The following is a 24,828-nucleotide window of genomic DNA, read 5'->3' as shown; positions in this document are numbered from 1 at the left end:
TAGAACCACAGGCACATACCGCAACACTGGGCTAAATTTTTTTATCATTTGTAGAGATAAGGTCTCACTATGTTGCCCAGGCTGGTCTCAAACTCCTGGCCTCAAGCAATCCTCCCACCTTAGCCTCCCAAAGTGCTGGGATTACAGGCATGAGCCACCAGGCCTAGCTTCTTCCTGCTGTTTTTAATATTGAAAGAAAAAAAGATACTGACTAAATTATAAAAACAATAAGACATGACAATTATTTGTTTCATTATATATTAAGCAGGCTCAGTTTAAAGTAAGTTGATTAACATTAAAGTCATATCCAAAGGCCCAAAATGAACTTGAAATGATTCTACTTCCCAATGTTTATACATTTTCTCCCACTGATCTGATAATCCTGTTCCTAAAATCCAGACATCCATATGAGAGTTCACAAGGGGTCCTTATGGCTTAGACTATTTGTTTGGTTGTTTGTTTTGGGGTTTTGTTTTTAGTTTTTTGCTTTGGTTTTGCTTACATTTTTGTTTTATGTTTGTCTGGTCACTATTGGGCTAACACTGACCATTGTTTAGATTTATAACCTTCAATCTTGTGACGAATTGGTTTTGAAAACCGCAGGCTACACTTTTTTATTTCTCTAGTAAGCTCCTGGAAGTCAAGACATTTTATATTGTCAAAAATACAGTTCTCACCTTCAGACTGACTGTGCTTGTGATAGTTTACAGCTACAGCCAGGAATAACAAATGCAAGGACTGTGATCAGTTAACATGGATTTGACCGAATATAGATCCAAACTTCTAAGTGGGTTACAGAAAGTCAATTGGCAGGTCGTTTGTATGGAAATAGTGATGGGTTTTCCCATTTAAAAGTTAATAATGGCTGGGCGCAGTGGCTCGTGCCTGTAATCCCAGCACTTTGGGAGACTGAGGCAGGTGGATCACTTGAGGTCAGGCGTTCAAGACCAGCCTGGCTAACATGGTGAAACTCCGTCTCTACTGAAATACAAAAAATTAGCTGGGCGTATTGGCGGGCGCCTGTAGTCCCAGCACTCAGGAGACTGAGGCAGGAGAATGGCGTGAACCCGGGAGGCAGCGGTTGCAGTGAGCCAGGATCACGCCATTGCACTCCAGCCTGGGCGACAGAGCGAGACTCCGTCTCAAAAAAAAAAAAAAAGTGTAAATTAATTAACCTGTGTAAATTCCCAAAACTTGAACAAGAAGAAATAGAAAAGATGACTAATTATCAACCGGTAAATGAACTGAAATGATAATGAAAGACATCTCCCTTTAAGATTTTTTTCTCAGCTCAGTTAGCTTTCTGGGTGAACACAGATTCCATGTCACCGTGGAAGTGAGTGACAGATATGCAGCAATGTAGGTTGAGGATCCCTAATCCAAATTTTCAAAATCTGAAATGCTCCAAAATCCAAAACCTTTTTAGCACCAGCATGACACCATGCATTGAAAATGTTATACTTGACTTTATATGGCGAGTCAAGTCAAAACGCAGGCACATGATACACAGTTTACTTGGCATCCCCAAGCAGAAAAGAAAAAAAAAAACAAATCCCTCCCAGCTCCCTTCAGCTGCCATATATCTTTTCCACAGACACCCAGTTTCCCCCATGCAAGCAAGCACACCCACAAAGGATAGTAAAATGGCATGTGTGCAGGCCAGGCATGCTGATGGCAGGTTTCCCACAATGCCCCACTTACTCTTTGCTCTGTGGTATAAAGGTATTGCTGAAAATGGCAAAATGACCTACAGATACCCCTCAGGGTAACTGATAAAAAGAGGAAGCATTTATGTTTACCTCTAGCACAGAAAGCCAAGCTGTTGGAGAAACTGGACAGGAGTATATGAAACATCCATATATGACCTGAAGAAACAGAAGGATACATTGTTGAAGTTCTGTGCTGAAACTGATTCACAGAAGTTAGTGAAAATTAGAAAACTGCATAAAGTCAAACATGAAGATCTTGATCATGTATTGAAAGTGCGGATCTGTCCACATCACAGTGAACACATGCCACATAATGGTATGCTGACCATGAAACAAGCAAAGATCTTGATGAACTGAAAATTAAAAGGAAATGTGAATAATCAATAGGCTGGTTGCAGAAATTTAACAAAAGACACAGCATTACATTTTTAAAGATTTGTGATGATAAAGCATCTGCTGATCACAAAGCAGTGAAGAAATTCATGGAGTTGGCCAGTCATGCCTAATGAAAATCTGAAGCCAAAACAAGTCTATAAGGCTGATGAAACATCACTGTTTTGGCATCATTGCCTCAGAAAGACACTGACTACAGCTGATGAAACAGCACCTACTAGAATTAAGGCTGCCAAGGACAGAATATGCTGGCATGTGTTAATGCATCAGGCACACATAATGGGGTGATAGATAAAAACTTGTGTCCTCACTGTTTTCAAGGAGCAAGTTTCTTACCAGTCTGTTATTATGCTAACAGAAAGACATGGAGCACCAGGGACATCTTCTTTGATTGGTTTCACAAACATTTGGTACCAAGTGGCCAATGCTTGCTGCAGGGAGACTCGACTGGATGATGACTGCAAGATTTTGTTATTACATGACAACTGTTCTGCTCATCTCCCAGCTGAAATTCTCATTTTAAAAATGTCTATTCTTTGTACTTTCCCTCAAATGTGACTTCATCATTTTAGCCATGTGACCAGAGTATCCTTAGATCAATAAACAGTAGGTTAAAAAAACACTTTTCTTGAACAGCATGCTGGCTAGCAGCGGTGTGCAGAGGTGTGGGTGTGAGAAAGTGTTCAAAAGGAGTTTAGCCTGAGGATGCTCTCTATGCTGTTGCCATTGCTTGAAACAGGTGTGCATGCCTGGCACAACTCTGGCCTACAGCTATGTCCAGTGGTAATGATAAACGAGATGGTGGCTTTGAAGGATTATCTATGTCAAGTGAGGAAAAAAAGATGGCTGAACTCCTTACCTTTGCAAAAAAATAGTCTTCATAATCCATCAGTAAGCTGGAAGAAGTGAATACTAAAGAAGTTTTTAACATTGATAACAAGGCTCCACTTGCTCATTCATTGACCAATGGTGAAATGGCCAAAATGATTCTGAATAAGGTAATCATGATAATAGTGATGTTGTTAACACTGCAGAAAAAGTGCCTATAGATGACAGAGTGAAATTGTGTGATGGGCTTATTGAAGAACTAGAGCAGCAGGCATTCATAACAGAACAACTCATTCTATTTATAAAATCAAAGAGAGACTGCTAAAATAAGAGCCATTGTTGAGTTGGGGACCAAGAGGGCCCATTAGAAGCAGCTGCAGCCCACAGCACAGAGAGGAATGAAAGCGTCGAGTGAATTCAGCACCTTCAGCTGAAATATCCAGGTTCTCACACTGGGACTGACTAGACAATCATCCTGACCCGGAGAGAATAAAGAAAAGCAGAGTGGGCCAGTGGCCCACCCAGGAGCCTCACGGAGCCAAAGGAACCCCTGCCCCCAGCAGAGAGAAGCAGTGACTTATTGTGCAACCCGCCCAGGAAACCATGCTTCTCCCACAGATCTTTGCAACCTGTGGATCAGGAGATCCCCTCATGAGCCCACACTACTAGGGCCTTGGATCCAATAAACAGAGCTGTGTGGAGCCTCAGCACAGGTACACACAGAGACAAGAGTTTTACATACTCCACCCTGGAATTCCCAGCAAGGTGACAGATCCCTTTGTACATTCCCCTAGGAAGGGGGCTGAATCCAGGGAGCCAAGCAGCATTGTTCTGTGGGCCCCACTTCCACAGCACCTCACAAGTTAAGACCCACTGGCTTGGGAATTCCAGCCAGCCAATGGCAACACAGTGAGTCTGCCTGAAACAGGTGGGAGTTCCCTGGGGGAGGGGTGGCTACTATTTCTATGGTTTGGTCAACTGCACATTCCAGCCTGCCAGCTCCAGAGAGTCTGGGTGGTCCAGATGAGGAAGGGATACCCCCCCAACACTGCACAGCTGCTGTGCCAGATTGTGCCCAAACTGCTTTAAAGTGGGACCCTGATCCATTCCTCCTCACTGGGCAGGGCCTCCCTGTGGGGGGCCTTTAATCACTCCAGCCAGGCTTATATGGACAGAGAGCTCTGATCTCTACCTGGGATGGAGCTCCCGGCAGGAGGGGAGGCCGCCATCTCTGTGGTTCGATCAACTGAGCTGTTCCAGCTTGCCTACTCTAGAGAGTCTGGGCAGTCCGGATGAGGAAGGGTCCTCCCAAACACAGCACACCTGGTCTACAGCCAGACTGCTTCTGTAAGCAGGTGCCTAATTCCATTCCTCCTGACTAGGTGAGACCTTTCAATAAGGGCCTAATTCCATTCCTCCTGACTAGGTGAGACCTTTCAATAAACCTCCGAAAGGAGCATTTGGGCCAGAAGCAGGTCAGTACCCACCCTGGGATGGAGTGTCCAGAGGAAGGAGCAGGCTGCCATCTTTGCTGCTTTACAGCCTTCACTGTTGATACCTCCAAGTACAGGAAAAGCAGAGGCAACTAAGGTCTGGAGCAGTTCCCCAGCAAACCACAGCAGCCTGTGGTTGCTAACAGTCAGTAGCCTGACTGTGAAAAGAAAAAAAAAACAAAAAAAAAAACAGAAAACAACAACAACAACATCAACAAAAAAGACCCCACAGAAACTCCTTCAGAAGTCAGCAGCCTCGAAGGTCGAAGGTAGATAAGCCCACAAAGACGAGAAAGAATCAATGCAAAAACACTGAAAACTCAAAAAGACAGAGTGCCTTTTCTCCTCCAGATGACTACAACACCTCTCCAGCGAGGACTCAGAACAGCGATGAGGCTGAGATGGCTGAGTTGACAGAAGTAGGCTTCAGAAGGTTGGAAACAACAAACTTCGCTGAGATAAAGGAGCACATTGTAACCCAATGCAAATAAGCTAAAAATCATGATAAAACAATACCGGAGCTGATAACCAGAATAGCCAGTTTAGAGAGGAACATAACTGACTTGATAGGGCTGAAAAATATAACATGAGAACTTCACCGTGCCATCACAAGTATCAAGTGCAGAATAGACCAAGTGGAGGAAAGGACCTCAGAGTTTGAAGACTATCTTTCTGAAATAAGACAGACAAGAATAGAGAAAAAAGAATGAAAAGGAATGAACAAAACCTCCAAGAAATGTGGGATTATGTAAAGAGATGGAACCTGCAACTGATTGGGGTACCTGAAAGAGACAGGGAGAACAGAACCAAGTTGGAGAACATACTTTAGGATATCATCCCAATAGAATTTCCCCAACCTAGCAAGACAGGCCAGCATTCAAATTCAGGAAATGGAGAGAACTCCAGTAGGATACTCTATGAGAAGATCATCTCCAAGACACATACTTATCAGATTCTATGTCAAAATGAAAGAATAAATGTTAAGGGCAGCCAGAGAGAAAGGCCAGATCACTTACAAGGTAAGCCCATCAGACTAACAGCAGACTTCTCAGCAGAAATCCTACAAGCCAGAAGAGATTGGGGGCCAATATTTAAAATTCTTAAAGAAAAGAATTTCCAACACAGAATTTCATTTTCAGCGAAACTAAGCTTCATAAACAAAAGAGAAATAAGATCCTTTGCAGACAAGCAAATGATGAGGGAATTCATCAATACGAGGCCTCCCTTGCAAAAGCTCCTGAAAGAAGCACTAAATATGGAAAGGAAAAACCATTACCAGCCACTATGAAAACACACTGAAGTACACAGACCAGTGACACTATGAAGCAACCACATAAACAAGTCTGCAAAATTACCAGTTAGCATCATGATGACAGGATCAAATTCACACATAACAATACTAGCCTTAAATGTAAATGGGCTAAATGCACCAATCAAAAGACACAGAATGGCAAGCTGGATAAAGAGCCAAACCCCATTGGTGTCCTGTCTTCCATCTCACATGCAAAGACACACTTAGGCTCAAAATAAAGGGACAGAGGAAAATTTACCAAGCAAATGGAAAACAGAAAAAAGCAAGGGTTGCAATCCTAGTTCTGACAAAACAGACTTTAAACCAACAAAGATCAAAAAAAGACAAAGAGGGGCATTACATAATGGTAAAGGGTTCAATTCATCAAGAAGAGTTAACTCAGCTCTGGATCAAGCAGACCTGATATCTACAGAACTCTCCACCAAAAAACAGCAGAATATTCATTCTCCTCCTCACCCTATAGCACTTACCCAAAACTTGTTCATATAATTAGAAGTAAAACACTCCCTAGCAAATGCAAAAGAACCGAAATCATAGGAAACCATCTCTCAGATGACAGTGCAACCAAATTAGAACTCAAGATTAAGAAATTCACTCAAAACTACACAAGTACATAGAAATTGAACAACCTGCTCCTGAATTACTTGTGGATAAATAAAGAAATTAAGGCAGAAGTCAAGAAGTGATTTGAAATTAATGAGAACAAACAGACAGTGTACCAGAATCTCTGGGACACAGCTAAAGCAGTGTTAAGAGGGAAATCTGTAATCCTAAATGCCCAGATCAATAAGCTAGAAAGATCTCAAGGTGGCCAGGCACGGTGGCTCATGCCTGTAATCCCAGCACTTTGGGAGGCCGAGGTGGGCAGATCACAAGGTCAGGAGATAGAGACCATCCTGGCTAACAAGGTGAAACCCTGTCTTTACTAAAAATACAAAAATTAGCCGGGCATGGTGGTGGGCACCTGTAGTCCCAGCTACTTGGGAGCCTGAGGCAAGAGAATGGCGTGAACCCAGGAGGCAGAGCTTGCAGTGAGCCGAGATTGTGCCACTACACTCCAGCCTGGGCAACAGAATGAGACTCCATCTCAAAAAAAAAAAAAGATCTCAAGGTAACAACCTAACATCACAACTAAAAGAACTAGAGAACCAAGAGCAAACAAACCCCAAGGCAAGAAATAGCCAAGATCAGAGTGGAACCGAAGGAGATACAGACACACACACAAAAAAACCCTTCAAAAAATCAACAAATTCAGGAGCTGTTTTTTTGAAAATAATAATATAATAATAATAATAATAATAAAATAATCTGCTAGCTAGACTAATAGAAAAGAGAGAAGAATCAAATAACACAATCAGAAATGATAAGGGGGATATCACCACTGACCCCACAGAAATACATACAACCATCAGAGAATACTATAAATACCTCTATATGCATAAACTAGAAGATCTAGAAAAACATGGATAAACTTCTGGACACATACATCTTCCCAAGACTGAATCAAGAAGAAATCGAATCCCTTAATAGACCAATAATGAGTTCTAAAACTGAGGTGGTAATAAATAGCCTACCAACCACAAAAAACCCAGGACCAGACAGATTTACAGCTGAAATCCGCCAGAGGTACAAAGAAGAGTGGGTACCATTTCTACTGAAACTATTCCAAAAAATTGAAAAGGAGGAACTCCTCCTTAACTTATTGTATGAGACCAGCATCATCCTGATACCAAAACCTGGCAGAGATACAACAACAAAAAAAGAAAACTTCAGGCCAATATCCCTGACAAACATCGATACAAAAATCCTCGGTAAAATACTGGCAAACTGAATCTAGCAGCATGTCAAAAAGCGTATCCACCACCATCAAGTGGGTTTCATCCCTGGGCTGCAAGGTTGGTTCAACATTTGCAAATCAATAAATGTGATCCATCACATAAACAGAACTACAGACGTGATCTACAAACAGAACTACCACATGATCTCAATAGATGCAGAAAAGGCCTTTGATAAAATTCAGCATCCCTTCAAGGTAAAAGCTCTCAATAAACTACTGCCCAAGTAATTTATAGATTCAATGCTATCCCCATTAAACTACCATTGACATTCTTCACAGAATTAGAAAAAAATCTATTTTAAAATTCATATGGAATTGAAAAAGAGCCGGATAGCCAAGACAATCTTAAGAAAAAAGGTCAAAGCTAGAGGCATCATGCTACCTGACCTCAAACTGTATTACAAAGCTACCATAACCAAAACAGCATGGTACTGGTACAAAAGCAGACACATAGACCAGTGGAATTGAATAGAGAACTCAGAAATAAGACTGCACACCTACAACAATCTGATCTTCAACAAACCTGACAAAAGCAAGCAATGGGGAAAGGATTCCCTATTTAATAAACGGTGCTGGGTGAACTGGCTAGTCAAATGCAGAAAATTGAAAGTGGACCCCTTCCTTACACTTTATACAAAAATTAACTCAAGATGGAGACTTAAATGTAAAACCCAAAACTATAAAAACCCTAGAAGAAAATCTAGGCAATACCATTCAGGACACAGGCAACGGCAAAGATTTCATGACAAAAACACCAAAAGCAATAGCAATGAAAGCAAAAATTGACAAATGGGATGCAGTGAAACTAAAGAGCTTCTACACAGCAAAAGAAACTATCATCAGAGTGAACAGACAACCTAGAGAATGGGAGAAAGTGTTTACAGTCTATCTGCCTGACAAAGGTCTAATATCCAGCATCTACAAAGAACCTAAACAAATTTACAAGACAGACAAAAAAAAATTAAAAAGTGGACAAAGGACATGAACAGACTCTTCTCAAAAGAAGACATACATGTGGTTAACAAAAGTGAAAAAAAAGTTCAACATCACTGATCATTAGAAAAATGCAAATCAGAACCACTGTGAGATACCATCTCATGCCAGTCAGAATGGCGATTATTAAAAAGTCAGAAAAACAACAGATACTGGTGAGGTTGCAGAGAAAAAGGAACACTTTTCCACCATTGGTGGGAGGGCAAGTTAGTTCAACCGTTGTGGAAAACAGTGTGGTGATTTCTTAAAGATCTAGAGGCAGAAATACCATTTGACCCAGCAGTTCCATTGTTGAGTATATACCCAAAGGAATATAAATCATTCTCATATAAAGATACATGAATGTGTATGTTCACTGCAGCACTATTCACAATAGCAAAGACATGGAATCAACCCAAATGCCCATCAGTGATAGATTGAATAAAGAAAATGTCATACCTACACACCATGGAATACTGTGCAGCCATAAAAAGGAACGAGATCATGTCCTTTGCAGGGACATGGATGGAGATGGAAGCCATTATCCTTGGCAGACAGAAAGTCAAGCACCACATGGCCTCACTTATAAGTGGGAGCTGAACAATGGGAACACATGGATACTTGGTGGGGAACAGCACACACTGGGGCCTGTTGGGGACTTGGGGGGATGAGGGAGAGCATCAGGAAGAATAGCTAATGTGTGCTGGGCTAGGTGATGGGATGATCTGTGCAGCAGACCACCATGGTACACATTAACCTATGTAACAAACCTACACATGCTACACGTGTACCCCTGAACTTAAAAGTTGAAGGAAAAAAAGCCATTGTTAATGAGGCAGATGACTCTAGAGGCAACATTTTGCAAAACCATCCAACAGAATGCCTCCTCATCCCTAAATGACCCAGTTCCTCATCCCTCAATTGCTTTTCATGTTTCTTCTCACCGGAAAAAAACAAACAAAAAACAGTAGACAATAACCTTTGCATCAAAACACAGCATGGTAGTGAGACAGAAAGCCTGCCATTGTCTGTCGCTGTTAGACTGCTGAGACAGGTATTCTGGTGATGCTACTGTGCTGCTTAGTTACCTGAACACATTATTTTTTTTTTTAACTGTTTTAATGGCATACCATATTTTTAACTGTTGAGTACATGTGTAAGAAAATGATAGCCTATCGTAGTATATGAATTCAGAGTCCGGAATAATGGTGATGCCAAACAACCACAGATTGTCCATGTGGGTGGCTGAGATAGTGACACCTTTGCTTTCTGATGGTTCCATGTATACAAACTATTTCATGCGCAGAATTATTACAAATATTGTATAAAATGACCTCCAGGCTATGAGTATAAGGTGCATATGAAAGATAAATGAATTTCATGTTTAGACTTGGTTCTATCTATCCCCAAGATATTTCATTGTACATTTGCAAATCTTCCAAAATCTGAAAAAAACCCAAAACACTTCTGGTCTCAAGCATTTCAGATAAGGGGTATTCAATCTGTATGGCTAAATTCTACCAAGCCCAAAAGAAGAGATTATTCTTGTATTACACAAACAGCTAAAGGAGATAGAAAAAGATTAAATACTACCCAACTAACTTAATGATGTTAGTATAACCTTGATTCTAAAAGTGAAAAGGGTAGTACAAGGAAAAGGTTAATCCATTTTATTTATAAACACAGATGCAAAAAAATGTAATAACCTAATTAAATCCAACATTGCATTGCATTACATTTATTTGTTTGTTTGCTTGTTGAGACAGTGTTGCTCTGTCACCCAGGCTGGAGTGCAGTGGCACAATCTTGGCTCTCTGCTACCTCTGTCTCCCAGGTTCAAGCAATTCTCCTGCCTCAGCCTCTTGAGTAGCTGGGACTACAGGCACGCACCACCATACCTGGCTAATATTTTTGTATTTTTTAGTAGAGACAGGGTTTCACCATGTTGGCCAGGCTGGTCTTGAACTCCTGGCCTCAGGTGATCCGCCAGCTTTGGCCTCCCAAAGTGCTGGGATTACAGGTGTGAGCCACCACGCCCAGCCCCAAGATTGCATTTAAATGTACTGAATAAACAGTTTTTATCTAGTTTTTTACTTGAAAACCTAATTTAGACTAGTTTCATCACAGTTCTAATTTTTAAAACATCTTCAGCTGGGCATAGTGGCTCACTCCTGTAATTCCAACACTTTGGGAGGCTGAGGCAGGTGGATCACCTGAGTCAGGAGTTCGAGACCAGCCTGGCCAACATGATAAAACACCATCTCTACTAAAAGTACAAAAAAATTAGCTGGGTGTGGTGGCACACACCTGTAATCCCAGCTACTCCGGAGGCTGAGGCAGGAGAATCACTTGAACCTGGGAGGTGGAGGTTGTGGTGAACTGAGATCGCACCACTGCACTCCAGCCTGGGTGACAGAGAGAGACTCCGTCTCAAAATAAATAAATAAAATAAAAATAAAATAAAAGATTTTCATCAACCTCTGGTAATCTACAGAAAACTTAATATTATCATGAAATCAAACACAATAGCACTTATAAGATGTGTCTCACAAAACAGATGCCGACGTCAGTGGCTCAGGCAGTTGTCCAGAAGGAAAATGGCCTGCAGCACACCCGAAAGATGCTGCATGTCGGTGACCTAAGTGTGAAAAAGACAGCCATCTCGCTGCTAAGAAATCTGTCCCGGAATCTTTCTCTGCAGAATGAAATTGGTGAGTCGGTATAAGTATCTACGTGTAATATGTACATGCTGAAGACACAATGCAATGAAATGTTGTCTGTATCCCCTCCCGTTCACAAAGATGCACTGGAAATGGGAGTAAGGAGTAGGTGATAAACTGGCCTGCCTTTTCTGCCGCCAGATATCACAAAGAGGCTTTCTCGGTGGATCTCACCAGAGATTTTTTTAAATACCCAACATTTTTAAAAAAATTACTACAAAAGAAAAATTTTAGAGCATACTAATAATTAACAAGATAAGTAATACTGTTGATATTTTTCACTGGGTGGCACCCTGAGTCACACCATCCAATGAAGTCTTTCTAATCCATATAGTTGTCTTTCAGAATGTTCTCTCGGTGGCTCTCCTAAGCACCATAATTCTAGAACATTTGAAACACACATGTAGTGGTAGTTTGCTTTAGTAGTTTGGCAGTGTGTTGGACTATTAAAAAAATGGATAAGCAGATAATCACAATAGAAAGACAAAAAAGGAGTCACTGAATATAGCAAATTTGGCATCTTTTTTTGGGTAACTGCGATGAGACATATTTTGCCTTTGACTGTATTATTGACAGGGATGATAATGGTGTTACATTATCAAATAACGTAATTTTTTATTTATTTGCTTATACCAAGAAGTATGTGATAAATGTTTGTTGTATCAAGTAGAAAATTACAAAATGAGATGATAGAAAGATAATGCTAAAATTAAACATGCTTTGTAATGCTCTATAAATAGGTCGTTTCTAACAACTCAAACTCAGTTTTTCACAACATTTCACAAAAAATATAAACAATATTTTGCTTGTTTTAATGGATTAGGTTTTTAAATATGCACACATATAGCCCCAGAGATATTAAAGGCTGCAGTTATGTTTTAGTAATGTCGTTTTCAAAGCCAGCTAGCAGCACATTTGACAGGAGGTTTTATACAATGGTTTCATGCTCATTATGAATAGAGACAACCTGGAACGTTTTCAGTGAATCTGAAAGAGACCTCGCCATAGGCACTCTCAAAATTATTAAAATGCTCTCCCCGTGGTCTTTTGTGCTGAACTTCAATAGAGGTGTATTATCCTTCCCTTTTTTGTTCTTTTCCCAAATGAAAAATTGACTCCATCTTTAAAACACCGCCAAGGTAAATAATGGCACTGTACACATTAAGCATGTACCTTCAGGGCAGGAATGCTGTTGGCCTCAGGCTCTGCAGTCCCCTAAATGTTGGGAAGGTATAGCCGTAGCCACCTGGTTTATAGTAGATGATTCTGTTGATATACTTCACTTTAAGGATAACAGAGAGAAGAGGCTTCAGCAAGATAAATGCAATTTCAAAATTCCAAATTGGCTTCATGTCAAATATATAAGTAAAAGGACTTCTCTTAATTCAGAATTTTAATAGCCAGACATAAGTGAAAATCATCTTGAACGCATGCTTTGTGTTTCTCACCAGAGCTTTCTAAGCCAGGTAATGTTCCCTGTTCTCACCTGCAATAAAGTTGTTACATTTTACTTACATCTAGAGAAATAAACTTGAAACTTACATTTTCTCAAAAACTCAAAGACAGGCAATGGGGCATGGTAACAGAATAACAGATTTCACACAGAAGACACAGGTATGTATCTCACAGTGCTACTTTGCCAGTCAAGGCTTTCATTCTGTAGTTTAACTTATTAAAAGGAGGAAGCCTTCTGATAATAGCATGCATTGAGAGCTTACCACATGCGCAGTTCTATAATACACTTAACATGCATTGATTCATTCCCTCAAAATAACCCTGTGACATAGACATTATTATCTCACATTGCAACTTAGGGAAAAACAAATAGAGACGTTAAATAGCTGGCTCAGGCCATAGAGCCATAAAGTAGCAGAACCAGGACTGAAACTAAAGCCCTCTGGCTTTAGATGAACACTGAGCTCTCCACAGTATGCTGTGTGCTTGAACCATAGTCAAAAAGAAAGAGTTCAGGCCTGTGAGCAGAAGGTATGTCTTACCTGTCAATCAGGTCCAGGTATTATGATGACATATCATTCAGTGCCTTTTATTGAGTACTTGTCCATTTCAGGAATGATCAATGCTGGAAACATAGAAATAAGTAAGATAACTGGCTTCAAGGAACCCACAGCCTCATTTGAGGTTGAGACAGTCACACAATTCATTACAATCCAGTATCACAGAGAGAGAAATGTGCTTCAAGATGCCACGTGAACACAGATGAAGGCACACAATGAAATTAGGCAGTATTTGTTAATTCCTGATCAATGCAACACATATTCGGGAACTGTGGGGATCAGCAAAAGCAAAAGATGCATGCTCTCTATCTTTTAAGAAGAGTCTAAAGTGGTTAAAGGAAAAAGAGGAAAACATACATGAAAATAACTATTACAAAAAGTTTAAGCACAAGTTCACATTGACCAAAATATGTACCATAGGACAAGTTTCAGTGGACTTGTCAAATAGTAATACCTTTTTAAATTGTCCAATAAATTTTTGGGTACAGGTGGTGTTTGGTTACATGGATAAGTTATTTAGTGATGATTTCTGAGATGTTGGTGCACCTGTCACCTGAGGAGTGCACACTGTGCCCAATGTGTAGTCTTTTATCCCTCACCCGAACTTCCTACCTTTCCCCCAAGTCCCCAAAATCCACTATATCACTTATTCCTTTGCATCCTCATAGCTTAGCTCCCACTTATAAGTGAGAACATACAATATTTGGTTTTCCACTCCTGAGTTATTTCACTTAGAATAGTGGTCTCTAATTTCATCCAATTGAGCCGCAAAGGCCATTATGTCTGTCTTTTTAATGGCTGAGTAGTGTTCCATGGTATATGTATACCACATTTTCTGTATCCACTCGTTGGTTGATGGGCATTTAGGTTGGCTCCATATTTTGCAATTGTGAATTGTGGTGCTATAAACATGCATGTACAAGTGTCTTTATCATATAATGACTTCTTTTACTTTGGGTACATACCCAGTAGTGGAATTGCTGGATCAAATGGTAGTTCTACTTTAGTTCCTTAAGGCATCTCCATACTGTTTTCTATAGTGGTTGTACTAGTTTACATTCCTACCAGCAGTGTAGAAGTGTTCCCTTTTCACCACATCCATGCCAACATCTATTATATTTTGATTTTTAAATTATGGTCATTCTTGCAGGAGTAAGGTGGTATCTCATTGTGCTTTTAATTTGCATTTCCATGATAATTAGTAATGTTGAGCATTTTTTTCATGTTTGTTTGAAGCTTATCAAAAAAATTTTCATATGCCATTTGTATATCTTCTTTTGAGAATTGTCTATTCATGTCCTTAGCCCACTTTTTGATGAAATTATTTGGCTTTTTTCTTGCTGATTTGAGTTCCTTGTAAATTCTGGATATTAGTCCTTTGTCGAATGCAGTTTGTGAATATTTTCTCCCACTCTGTGGGGTATCTGTTTACTCTGCTGATTATTTCTTTTGCTGTGCAGAAGCTTTTTAGTTTAATTGAATCCCATTTACTTATTTTGCGTTGTGTTGCGTTTGCTTTTGGGTTCTTGGTCATGACCTCTTTGCCTAAGCCAATGTCTAGAAGAGATTTTCCATGATTATCTTCTGGAATTTTTATGGTTTCAGGTCTCAGATTTAAGTCTTTGATCCATCTTGAGTTGGTTTTTGAGTGGAAGATGATGATCCAGCTTTATTCCTTTACATGTGGCTTGCCAATTATCCTAGCACCATTTGTTGAATATGTTGAATAAGGTAGCCTTTCCCCACTCTGTGTTTTTGTTTGCTTTGTCAAAGATCAGTTGGCTGTAAGTATTTGGCTTTATTTCTGGGTTCTCTATTCTGTTCCATTGGTCTATGTGTCTTTTTTATTTTCTGTAGCCTAATTGTGAAAGTGACGTGTCTATTTTTTTTAATACCTTTCTTGTTAGTACAAAAAAAAAGCCAAACTCAAACTTACAACCAAGAAGTTATATACATGGTAGAAAAGTACATTTAAAGTAGTTTATTTCTCTTTTTAGAGTGGTAGTATTACTTATGTATTGGAAAAAACCTTGGGAAGCAAAGATTATTCATTTATTATTTATTCACTTATTTAATTGTACTTTTTAAAATAGAGACAGGGTCTCATTATATTTTCCAGACTGGTCTCAAACTCCTGGGCTCAAGTGATCCACCTGCCTCGGCCTTCTAAAGTGCTGGGATTACAGACATAAGTTTAGTTACTGTGCCTGGCCTCAAAAATGATTTTAGTTTGGCCGGGCACGGTGGCTAACGCCTGTAATCCCAGCACTTTGGGAGGCCGAGGCAGGCAGATCACGAGGTCAGGAGATCAAGACCATCCTGGCTAACAAGGTGAAACCCCATCTCTACTAAAAATACAAAACTTAGCTGGGCATGGTGGCAGACGCCTGTAGTCCCAGCTACTCGGGAGGCTGAGGCAGGAGAATGGCGTGAACCCGGGAGGTATAGCTTGCAGTGAGCCGAGATCACGCCACTGCACTCCAGCCTGGGCGACAGAGTGAGACTCCGTCTCAAAAAAAAAAAAAAGAAAATGATTTTAGTTCACTATTAATACTGCTGTAGAAAAACAGCTCCTATTAACATTTTTCCTCAGGTTTCTTATGTGGTTTTTTGGTAATATTATGTATTCTTTTCTTTTCTTTTTTTTTTTTTTTTTTTTGGAGACAGGGTCTCTCTCTGCTGCGCAGGCTGGAATATGGTGGCGTGATCAAGCAATTCTTGTGCCTCAGCCTCCTGAGTAGCTGGGACTATAGGCACAGGCAAGTGCCACCACGCCCAGCTAATTTTTGTATTTTTGGTAGAGCCGGGGTTTCACCATGTTGGCCAGGCTGGTCTTGAACTCCTGACCTTAAGTGATCCACCCACCTCAGCCTCCCAAAGTGCTGGGATTACAGGTATGAGCCACCAAACCTGGCCAATAATATTATGTATTCTTTATATAAATAAATATACAGATTTTTCACATACACTATTAGCATAATTATTTTCTTTTTATTACACATGCTTCATAGATAGGTTTTGTGATGAATAATAGTCTTTGCAGGTGTGTTTTAGTTAATCATATTCCTATTATTAGGATATTCAGGCGTTTTAGTTTTTCATTTACGTGTAGTACTGTCATAAAGATCTCTGTAGAAAGCTTTTTCCATTTTCAAAGTGATGTTTTTAAGATGTATTCCTAGACATGGAATGACCGAATTGAAGAAGATGAAAATGTTTTAAGTTCTTGACATTTCTGCCAAATTACATTCTGAAAAGATTTTCAATGTGCTGAGCACAGAGTATCCTCTTTTCAAATATTTTTAAAAATTTGTTATTAGGGAAATTACATCTTTCCATGTGTTGTTAACCAGCTGTGTTTCTTTTTAAGAATGTTCTTGGCCAGGCGCGGTGTCTCATGCCTGTAATCCCAGCACTTTGGGAGGCCGAGGCGGGCTGATCACAAGGTCAGGAGATTGAGACCATCCTGGCTAACACAGTGAAACCCCCTCTCTACTAAAAATACAAAAAAATTAGCTAGGCGTGGTGGCGGGCGCCTGTAGTCCCAGCTACTCGGGAGGCTGAGGCAGGAGAATGGCGGGAACCCGGGAGGCGGAGCTTACATTGAGCCAAGATCGTGCCACTGCACTCCAGCCTGGGCACAGAACAAGACTCCGTCTCAAAAAAAAAAAATGTTCATTACCCAAAATGTATTGGGATTTTGGGATTAAGAAACAATCTTTTAAATCAAGTGTTCTTTTTTTTTTCATTTTGTAGCCAAAGAAACTCTCCCCGATTTGGTTTCCATCATTCCTGACACAGTCCCAAGTACTGACCTTCTCATTGAAACTACAGCTTCTGCCTGTTACACATTGAACAACATAATCCAAAACAGTTACCAGAATGCACGGGACCTTCTAAACACCGGGGGCATCCAGAAAATTATGACCATCAGTGCAGGCGATGCGTAAGTCCTTCAGCTTCTGCCCGTCAGCGGCCTCCCTTTCCCCTCACCACCCTGTGTGTAAACAGCCCAGTTATGAATGTGCAACATGGCGGCAAACAGGACGCAAAGCCAGGCCAGATCGTCTGGTCAGCCCTCAGTGACCAGCCAAGGAAAGAACTGGAGCCACCACACCACATGCTTGTCCCTTCTCTTCTGAAGTGTCGAGAGAGGGTCAGACTCCAGAGCTTCCCTTGGTAGTGCATTCCAGCATTGTATTGGCCTAATGAATTAGTTTCCCAGAGCCACAGCCGTCATTTAATAACAGCAGAATGTAGGCAAAGCAGGAGTCCTCTGGACAGATAAGTGCCCTTTTCCTCACTTCCATCTTAGGAGGCAATGTCACACCAGGTGGCTTAGAAGAAGCAGTGATGGGCTGGGCACAGTGGCTCATGCCTGTAATCCCAGCACTTTGGGAGGTCCAAGCAGGTGGATCACTTAGGTCAGAAGTTCGAGACCAGCCTGGCCAACATGGCAAAACCCTGTCTCCACTAAAATACAAAAACTAGCTGGATGTGGTGGTGCGTGCCTGTAATTCCAGCTACTTGGAAGACTGAGGCTTGAGAATTGCTTGAGCCCAGGAGGCAGAGGTTGCAATGGGCCGCAATCATGCCACTGCACTCCAGCCTGGTTGACAGAGTGAGATTCTGTCTCAAAAAAGAAGAAAAAAAGCAGCAGCAGCAGCAGTGATGGCACAGGAGAAGCAGTGGGGGGAGCCTGATGAGAAAGTCTTGCTTTCACAGTTTTTTCTCTATCTTATCTCTTCCACATCTTATTCCCTTTTGAGAATAGAAGGTCCAATTCCTGTTTTCAAAAATGTGTTCCTGTTTTCAACTTTTCCCTATTTAAAAAAAAAAAAAAAAGAATGAAAAACCTTGTTTAACCAAATTATTTACTATTAGTTAATTTAGAGTGATGAGATTGAAAAGGGGCATGAAGATTATCTTTTTCTCTTTATACAATTCGGAATTGTTTGACTTTTTACAAATAGATACAAGTTACTTTTGTAAATAACCAAACAAGAAAAGAAATGGCCACTATAGCGTAGTTCTAATGAGTTACAAAGCAGATGACTTCATCTGTACTGAAGAAACGTGTGCTTGGCTGTTCAGGGATGTACATGTCACCTCCACCACAGCCCCACCCAAGTGAGGTCCCTTCTACCCTGCAGCCCACTTTGCAGTGCACATGAGGAAGGAAGACTGCATTCAGAGTCAGATTAAAACAAGCCCTGAGCACTGGCTGGAGCGTCAGTTCCCCAAGAATATTCACCTGTCGCCACAGGCTGGCAGAGAGTATCTAGAGTTGCTCAGTTTTTGTGGAGAGAATGAATTACTGCTGGAAAACAGAAATGACTCTTCTTCAAAATAGTCATCCAAACTTCCAGGCAAATCACCATAAGATAGTATGATGCTCATTATTTGAGTATTCAGATATAACAATTGTTGCACATGGGAATATGCAATTACTTTTGGAAACTTCTGGTAGCTTAGCAAGATAGAGTGTGAGCTACTTTGTTACTTGTTTATTGCCCTGAGTGTCCGCTTGTGAGTCCTCACATGCTCTGTTTCAAAAACAAAAGTTAACAAGCAGCTTCTTGCCAGTGGTGTCTGCTGCTCTTTCCTTACTAGAGTGTTATATATCTGACCTATCATTTGTAGGCTAGCCTGGGAACTAATTATCATTTATAACATTACATCTTTGAATAAAAGAGTACCAAGTATCAAACAACCAGCTTAAAAACCAATGTTATGAATATATAACAGCCTTGGAATTTAATAACTTTTTACACTTTTGAATATTAGAGACCCATCACTTTGATGGATTTATTTGCCCTTCAGTTATTACCAAGTGATTCTGAAAAGTCCAGGAGGTACTAACAAGTCTGTGAAGGCTGATTTGACTGCTCCTCCCTGCCAGGCTAGTATGGAAGAGAAAGGCTTTTCACTCTTGAAGGAACACAGCATGCTCTTCTCTGTACATCTTTGCACTCTCTGGTTTTGGTTTTATGTTTACAAATGCTTATGCTATGGGAGGGGGGAAAAGTCTTTGTTTAAAAAATAAAAAACTCAGCCATGTGCTAATCAGGTGATAGAAGAGAAAGAGATCTAAGGCAGCACTGATCTAAGCCTGAAGTGGGACATTTAGAATAAATTTAAAAGCAGAACATGGCCCAGGCACGGTGGCTCTCATCTGTAATTCCAGCACTTTGGGAGGCCGAGGCAGGCAGATCGTGAGGTCAGGAGATTGAGACCACCCTGGCTAACGTGGTGAAACCCGGTCTCTACTAAAAATACAAAAAATTAGCCAGGCGTGGTGGTGGACGCTTGTAGTCCCAGTTACTCAGGAGGCTGAGGCAAGTGAATTGCTTGAACCTGGGAGGCGGAGCTTGCAGTGAGCCGAGATGGCACCACTGCACTCCAACCTGGGTGACAGAGTGAGACTCCATCTCAAAAAAAAAAAAAAAAAAAAAAGCAGAATATGAAATACTAAGTACAGTTCAAATGCAGTAGTGACTTGGATTTATAGCAGGAACAAGTATTCCATTTGCTCTATACAGAAACATAAAGAGATTTTGAAACTGCTTTAACAGGTCTGCCACAAGAATTTATTTTATTGACTTGAAAAATTACTCCTACATTCATGGTGTCACAAAATCATATGTATTTTTCAGTCATGCTTTCATGCATTTTTATTCTATAAATATACATTATAACCATACAAATATAGATTATATTCTATAAATAATTCAAGAATTTATAACATATCTAAAGATATGTTCCTTATAAATATCAGGGATTTTTCTCTATAAACTACTTTGCTTTATTATTATTATTATTATTGTTATTATTATTATTATTATTTGGAGACAGAGTCTAACTCTGTCACCGGGCTGGAGTGCAGTGGCACGATCTCGGCTCACTGCAACCTCCGTTCCCAGGTTCAAGTGATTCTCCTGCCTCAGCTTCCCTAGTAGCTGGGATTACAGGCACACGCCGCCACACCCAGCTAGATTTTGTATTTTTAGTAGAGACGGGGTTTCACCATGTTGGCCAGGATGGTCTCGATCTCCTGACCTCGTGATCTACCCACCTTGGCCTCCCAAAAGTGCTGGGATTACAGGCATGAGCCACCCCGCCTGGCCTATAAACTATTTCTTTATTAGCACTGTGCTAGTGGTTTAAAAAGAAAACAAAAACAAATATGGTCCCCTCCTTCCAGAGTTTGCTGCCTAATTGTCTGGTCACTGAGTGGCCTGACTTCAGGGACGGCTCCCGGGGAGGAGCAGTTGAAGAGTGAAGAGGTCTTACAGAACGCCGACAGGCAGCATCCAGAAGCCTCACTCATTCTCCCTGATCTCAGAATGTCCTTTTCTTTTCAGCTATGCCTCCAACAAAGCAAGTAAAGCTGCTTCCGTCCTCCTGTACTCTCTGTGGGCACACACGGAACTCCACCATGCCTACAAGAAGGTAAGAACATGAACAAGGAATGTGTCATAGTTAACAGAGCCAGGTAATGATGGCCCACTTGACTTGACCCTGGTAAGAAATCACTAAAAAACTGCATTTTCTTGTGTGCCAGTTTTGTTACCTTTCACGTTTCTGTTTCCTTATTCCAAAGGCTCAGTTTAAGAAGACAGATTTCGTCAACAGCCGGACTGCCAAAGCCTACCACTCCCTTAAAGACTGAGGAAAATGACAGAGTATTCTCAGCTGCAAAAATCCCCAAAGGAAAACACCTATTTTTCTACTACCCAGCCCAAGAAACCTCAAAAGCATGCCTTGTTTCTATCCTTTTCTATTTCCATGGTCCCCTGAATCCAGAAAACAAATAGAACATAATTTTATGAGTCTTCCAGAAGACTTTTGCGAGTTTGCCACCAGTAGATACTGGCCACAGGCACTCCAAATAGTCGTCTTTGCTATTAGAGCTTATGGTGCATGGCCTCCTGGAACCAAAATGTGGTTAGATTTTAGGAATTCATGTGGAAGGGACATTCATCCAATAAATAAGGAAAGAAGCTGTTGCATTACTGGGATTTTAAAAGTTTGATTTACATTTATATTCCTTTTCCGGTTCCCATGTTTGTTCACTCGTGCACATTGCTTCACCATTGGGCCACGAGTGTATTGTTCTGCAGGGTTGAAACAGAATAGAAATGATAAGTAATATCTGCAGTTATCCAGGAGAAAGTATAATGGCAAAATTACTGGTTTCTTTCTTTGTGCTTGTTTTTATCCCCTTGAGTTTTTTTTCTCTGATTTTTAAATAAACTTAAGAAATTTAGATGACAGAGTATGCATGACTGTAAGAAAAAGAAATGGAGAGGAAGTGATCATGGCAAATTAAAGAAATCTTTTCCTCCCAGAACTTGAAGTAAAATAAGAAATAAATAAATAAATAAATAAAATCTTTTCCACCGAGAAAGGCAACTATGATGATAAAATGTAACATTCCCCCAAACACTCAGTGAATGAGATTTTTGCTCAGGAAATACTTTACCTATAACAATGCCATTAAATCCAAATCCCTTCTAGACAATGGCATTCCGTGTAATGCCTTTCCTGGACTTCTTTGGCCACTGCCCTGGACTAGTAGAAGAATGGACTCTATCTTTATCTGCAAGAGGAACTAAGGCCTTCTATCAGACTAACCAACCAGCCTGGGGCACTGAAAATACAGCTCATTTTAATGAGTTACATTATCAACTAGCCCAGCTTTGCCCAGCATTTAAGAAATATCACAGAGCCACTAGATCCCATATGATCTTCTTCAAGCCATTATTTTAACTCAAGAAAACTCTAGAGAAAAAAAATGAAGAAGTCATGTTGAAGAAGAGATAAGAATGTGTCAAGACCATCCAGAAATGATATGAGAAATACTGATGTTTTAAAAGGTGACATCATCCAGCGAAATGAATCTATATTAAATGTTATTTTAACTGCGCTATGATTAAAACCATTCATATAGAGTTAGTCTTTACAACTACTATTCTGTTATATATATATTTTTAAATCTGGCAACATTTGTCCTAAGTAAGATAAGGAAAAAAATTCTTCAACTCCTTTGGCCAGAAAGGTGTAATAGAAAATAAATTTTGAATGTGTACTTAAGTCTTTATTGTATTTGAAACAATTTTTTTTTCAATTTTAAAAGCTGAATGAAGACAACTTAGGTTACTAACCTAGTTCAAAATGAAATTATTTAGATACCAATTTTTAAAACACTGGAGAGAATTTATATGTCTTTTTCCAGAGTTCTGATGATAAGCATTTGGAGTGCATTTATTCCTCCAGATAATAAATGTATGTTCAATAACTTTTTGTGTTTTTTAAGGCATTAATAAAGCCTTTGATAATATTAAATACAAAATGAGACAAAAGTAGTGTTGCTTGCATTGGTGTCTGTGTATATCTGATTTATTTGTGTATCTTAGAATATATGGTATGATTGACATGAAATTTGAGGATTTAACTTTGTAAACTTCAATTACTAAGGGTTTGATACTTTGTAATTACTTATATTTTCCCCCTAATTAAAATCCTACATTTTTTACCAAGAGACATTTCCTGTAAGAATGGTGGGACTAGATGGTGACCATAAAAATGAAGACACATGCAGACGTGTTAGCTGTGGTTAGATTTTAGTATATTATTGGGTGATTCTGTGACTGTGGAAAGACAGACTACATTTGATTTCCATGTGCTGCTTTGTCCACTCTGTTTGCAAACACCTCACTACTTTACAGTTTGTGAACCCCTCTCAGGGAGGTTCTTCTGTGAATGAACAGTTTTGATCACAGGTCTATATATAAATATGTTTGTTTTCCTATGTGTCCCAGACCTCGCCCATGCCTTCAGAGAAACGAATGGGCAAAGCTGGGCCTTTTTGTTTATTTGTGTGTATTTGTTCCAAAGGGCTGCTCTCTATCAAGAATGCTTCATGGTCTTCTGGAATGAAGGAGGCTGCTGCCCTAGATTTCCATCACTGGAAACATTTGTTTAGATCTGATGGCGGTAACCAAAGGGTTATCTGATAAAATAGACAGGGGATTAACATGTCAAGTGGGAGAATAAGCAGCAGGATGAGATAAACCACTATAAAACCAATTTAATCACCTTCTGAAGAAGCAATTTCTTAGAAGAAAATAGGAGATGGGAGATATATATCTGTATACACGCACGCACACACACGTTTATATATAGACACCTACGTGTGTGTGTGTGTGTGCCTATATACTATAGTTATAAAATGAGATTTCCCCTAAATAAAATGTCTAATGAACTTACTGCTTTGGAATAAGGAGGACTTCAGTATGTGTGTACATTGAACAAAATTGCAGAAGCAGCCTCAAATCACAGAATCTCAGGATTAAGAGGGAATTTAGAAGGCATTTGGTCAAATCCTCCTCGAAGTATCATCTTGCATGAAAAAGACTCAGTTCTTATTAATGTGACAGAAAAGAAAAACATGCAGTCGTACACTCAACTAATTCTCAACATGACCATAGAACTGGCTCTTTTCAAGACTCACTGTTGCATTAAAGTATTTCTTGTGGGAGGGAAGATAGATAAAAAAGGGAACAAACTTTTCAAAATAAAATTCTGCTTTAAGTTTCATGTTTTAGTTTATAGTACAGTTTCATCATTTATGAAGTAAATGTTAACCTTTGAAGGACTATAAGAAAAATTCTTTGTGATATGATGTTCAGGAAAGAGAGATCAAAAATCCCAAGCACTGGCATAAGAATTGTTGAAAATATGAGAAGGGAAAGTGCCATGAAGGCCCTAGCCTGGGAGACTCAGTGAGAGGATCCAGCAGTCCTTAGCCTGAGAAGGGTGTTGTGTCACCTCTCTGTACATATTTGAAAGCCCACTGTAGAGAAGATGATAGGCTTGTTCTGGCATAGTATAGAGGATGAAACCAGGATCAATAGGTGGAGGCTATTATGAGATTAGCTTTGACAGGGTAATAGTGGACATATATTGAGTACTTCTCACAGCCTCATGAAATCATCCTTTTCTCTTTTTTTTTTTTTTTTTGAGACAGAGTCTCGCTTTGTGGCCCAGGCTTGAGTGCAGTGGCGCTATCTTGGCTCACTGCAACCTCCACCTCCAGGTTCAAGTGATTCTCCTGCCTCAGCCTCCCAAGTAACTGGGACTACAGGCACATGCTACCACGCCCAGCTAATTTTTTGTCTTTTTAGTAGAGACGAGGTTTCACCTCATCTTGATATCCTGATCTTGTGATCCACCCCACTGAGGCTCCCAAAGTGCTGGGATTATACGTGTGAGCCACCACACCCGGCCTCTTTGTTAACATTTTAAAAAGCATGAGAAAGAAAACCTCAAAGCAGACAGAGGTTAAGTCATAGCTGGAAAGTGCAGAGGAGCTTTGTGAACCCAGATGGTCTGGCTTCTCTCTGCGAGTCCCCTGTGAGCCAAGCGTGAACAATTCATGTCTCCATGCTGGTCAACAGTGGAAGTCTCTTTGGCTTTGCTACCTTTGGAGAGTAAAGAGTGCAGGATGACATCATGGTTAAGAGGCCTCATTCTAGAACGGCCAG

The 24,828-nt window shown here is 40.2% G+C and overlaps 1 protein-coding gene across 2 annotated transcripts in view; it reads left to right on the top strand.

Moving 5' to 3' along the window:
* PKP2 (plakophilin 2) overlaps positions 1-22,644 on the top strand; it is a 108,524-nt gene extending 85,880 nt beyond the window's left edge. Inside the window, exons 10-13 of one of the 2 annotated variants that reach the window (XM_007968132.3) lie at positions 11,102-11,255; positions 17,036-17,225; positions 20,644-20,731; positions 20,883-22,644. In XM_007968132.3, coding sequence (XP_007966323.3) covers positions 11,102-11,255; positions 17,036-17,225; positions 20,644-20,731; positions 20,883-20,951 — 501 coding nt within the window. In that variant the 3' untranslated portion in view covers positions 20,952-22,644. The remainder of the gene's footprint in view (positions 1-11,101; positions 11,256-17,035; positions 17,226-20,643; positions 20,732-20,882) is intronic. The other variant, XM_073020618.1, reaches the window with a different exon arrangement.
* The last annotated feature ends 2,184 nt before the right edge of the window (positions 22,645-24,828 follow it).

The sequence above is a fragment of the Chlorocebus sabaeus genome, chromosome 11 (assembly GCF_047675955.1).
Source record: "Chlorocebus sabaeus isolate Y175 chromosome 11, mChlSab1.0.hap1, whole genome shotgun sequence".
Taxonomy (NCBI): Eukaryota; Metazoa; Chordata; class Mammalia; order Primates; family Cercopithecidae; genus Chlorocebus; species Chlorocebus sabaeus.
This window is presented reverse-complemented; position numbering and strand designations above follow the sequence as displayed.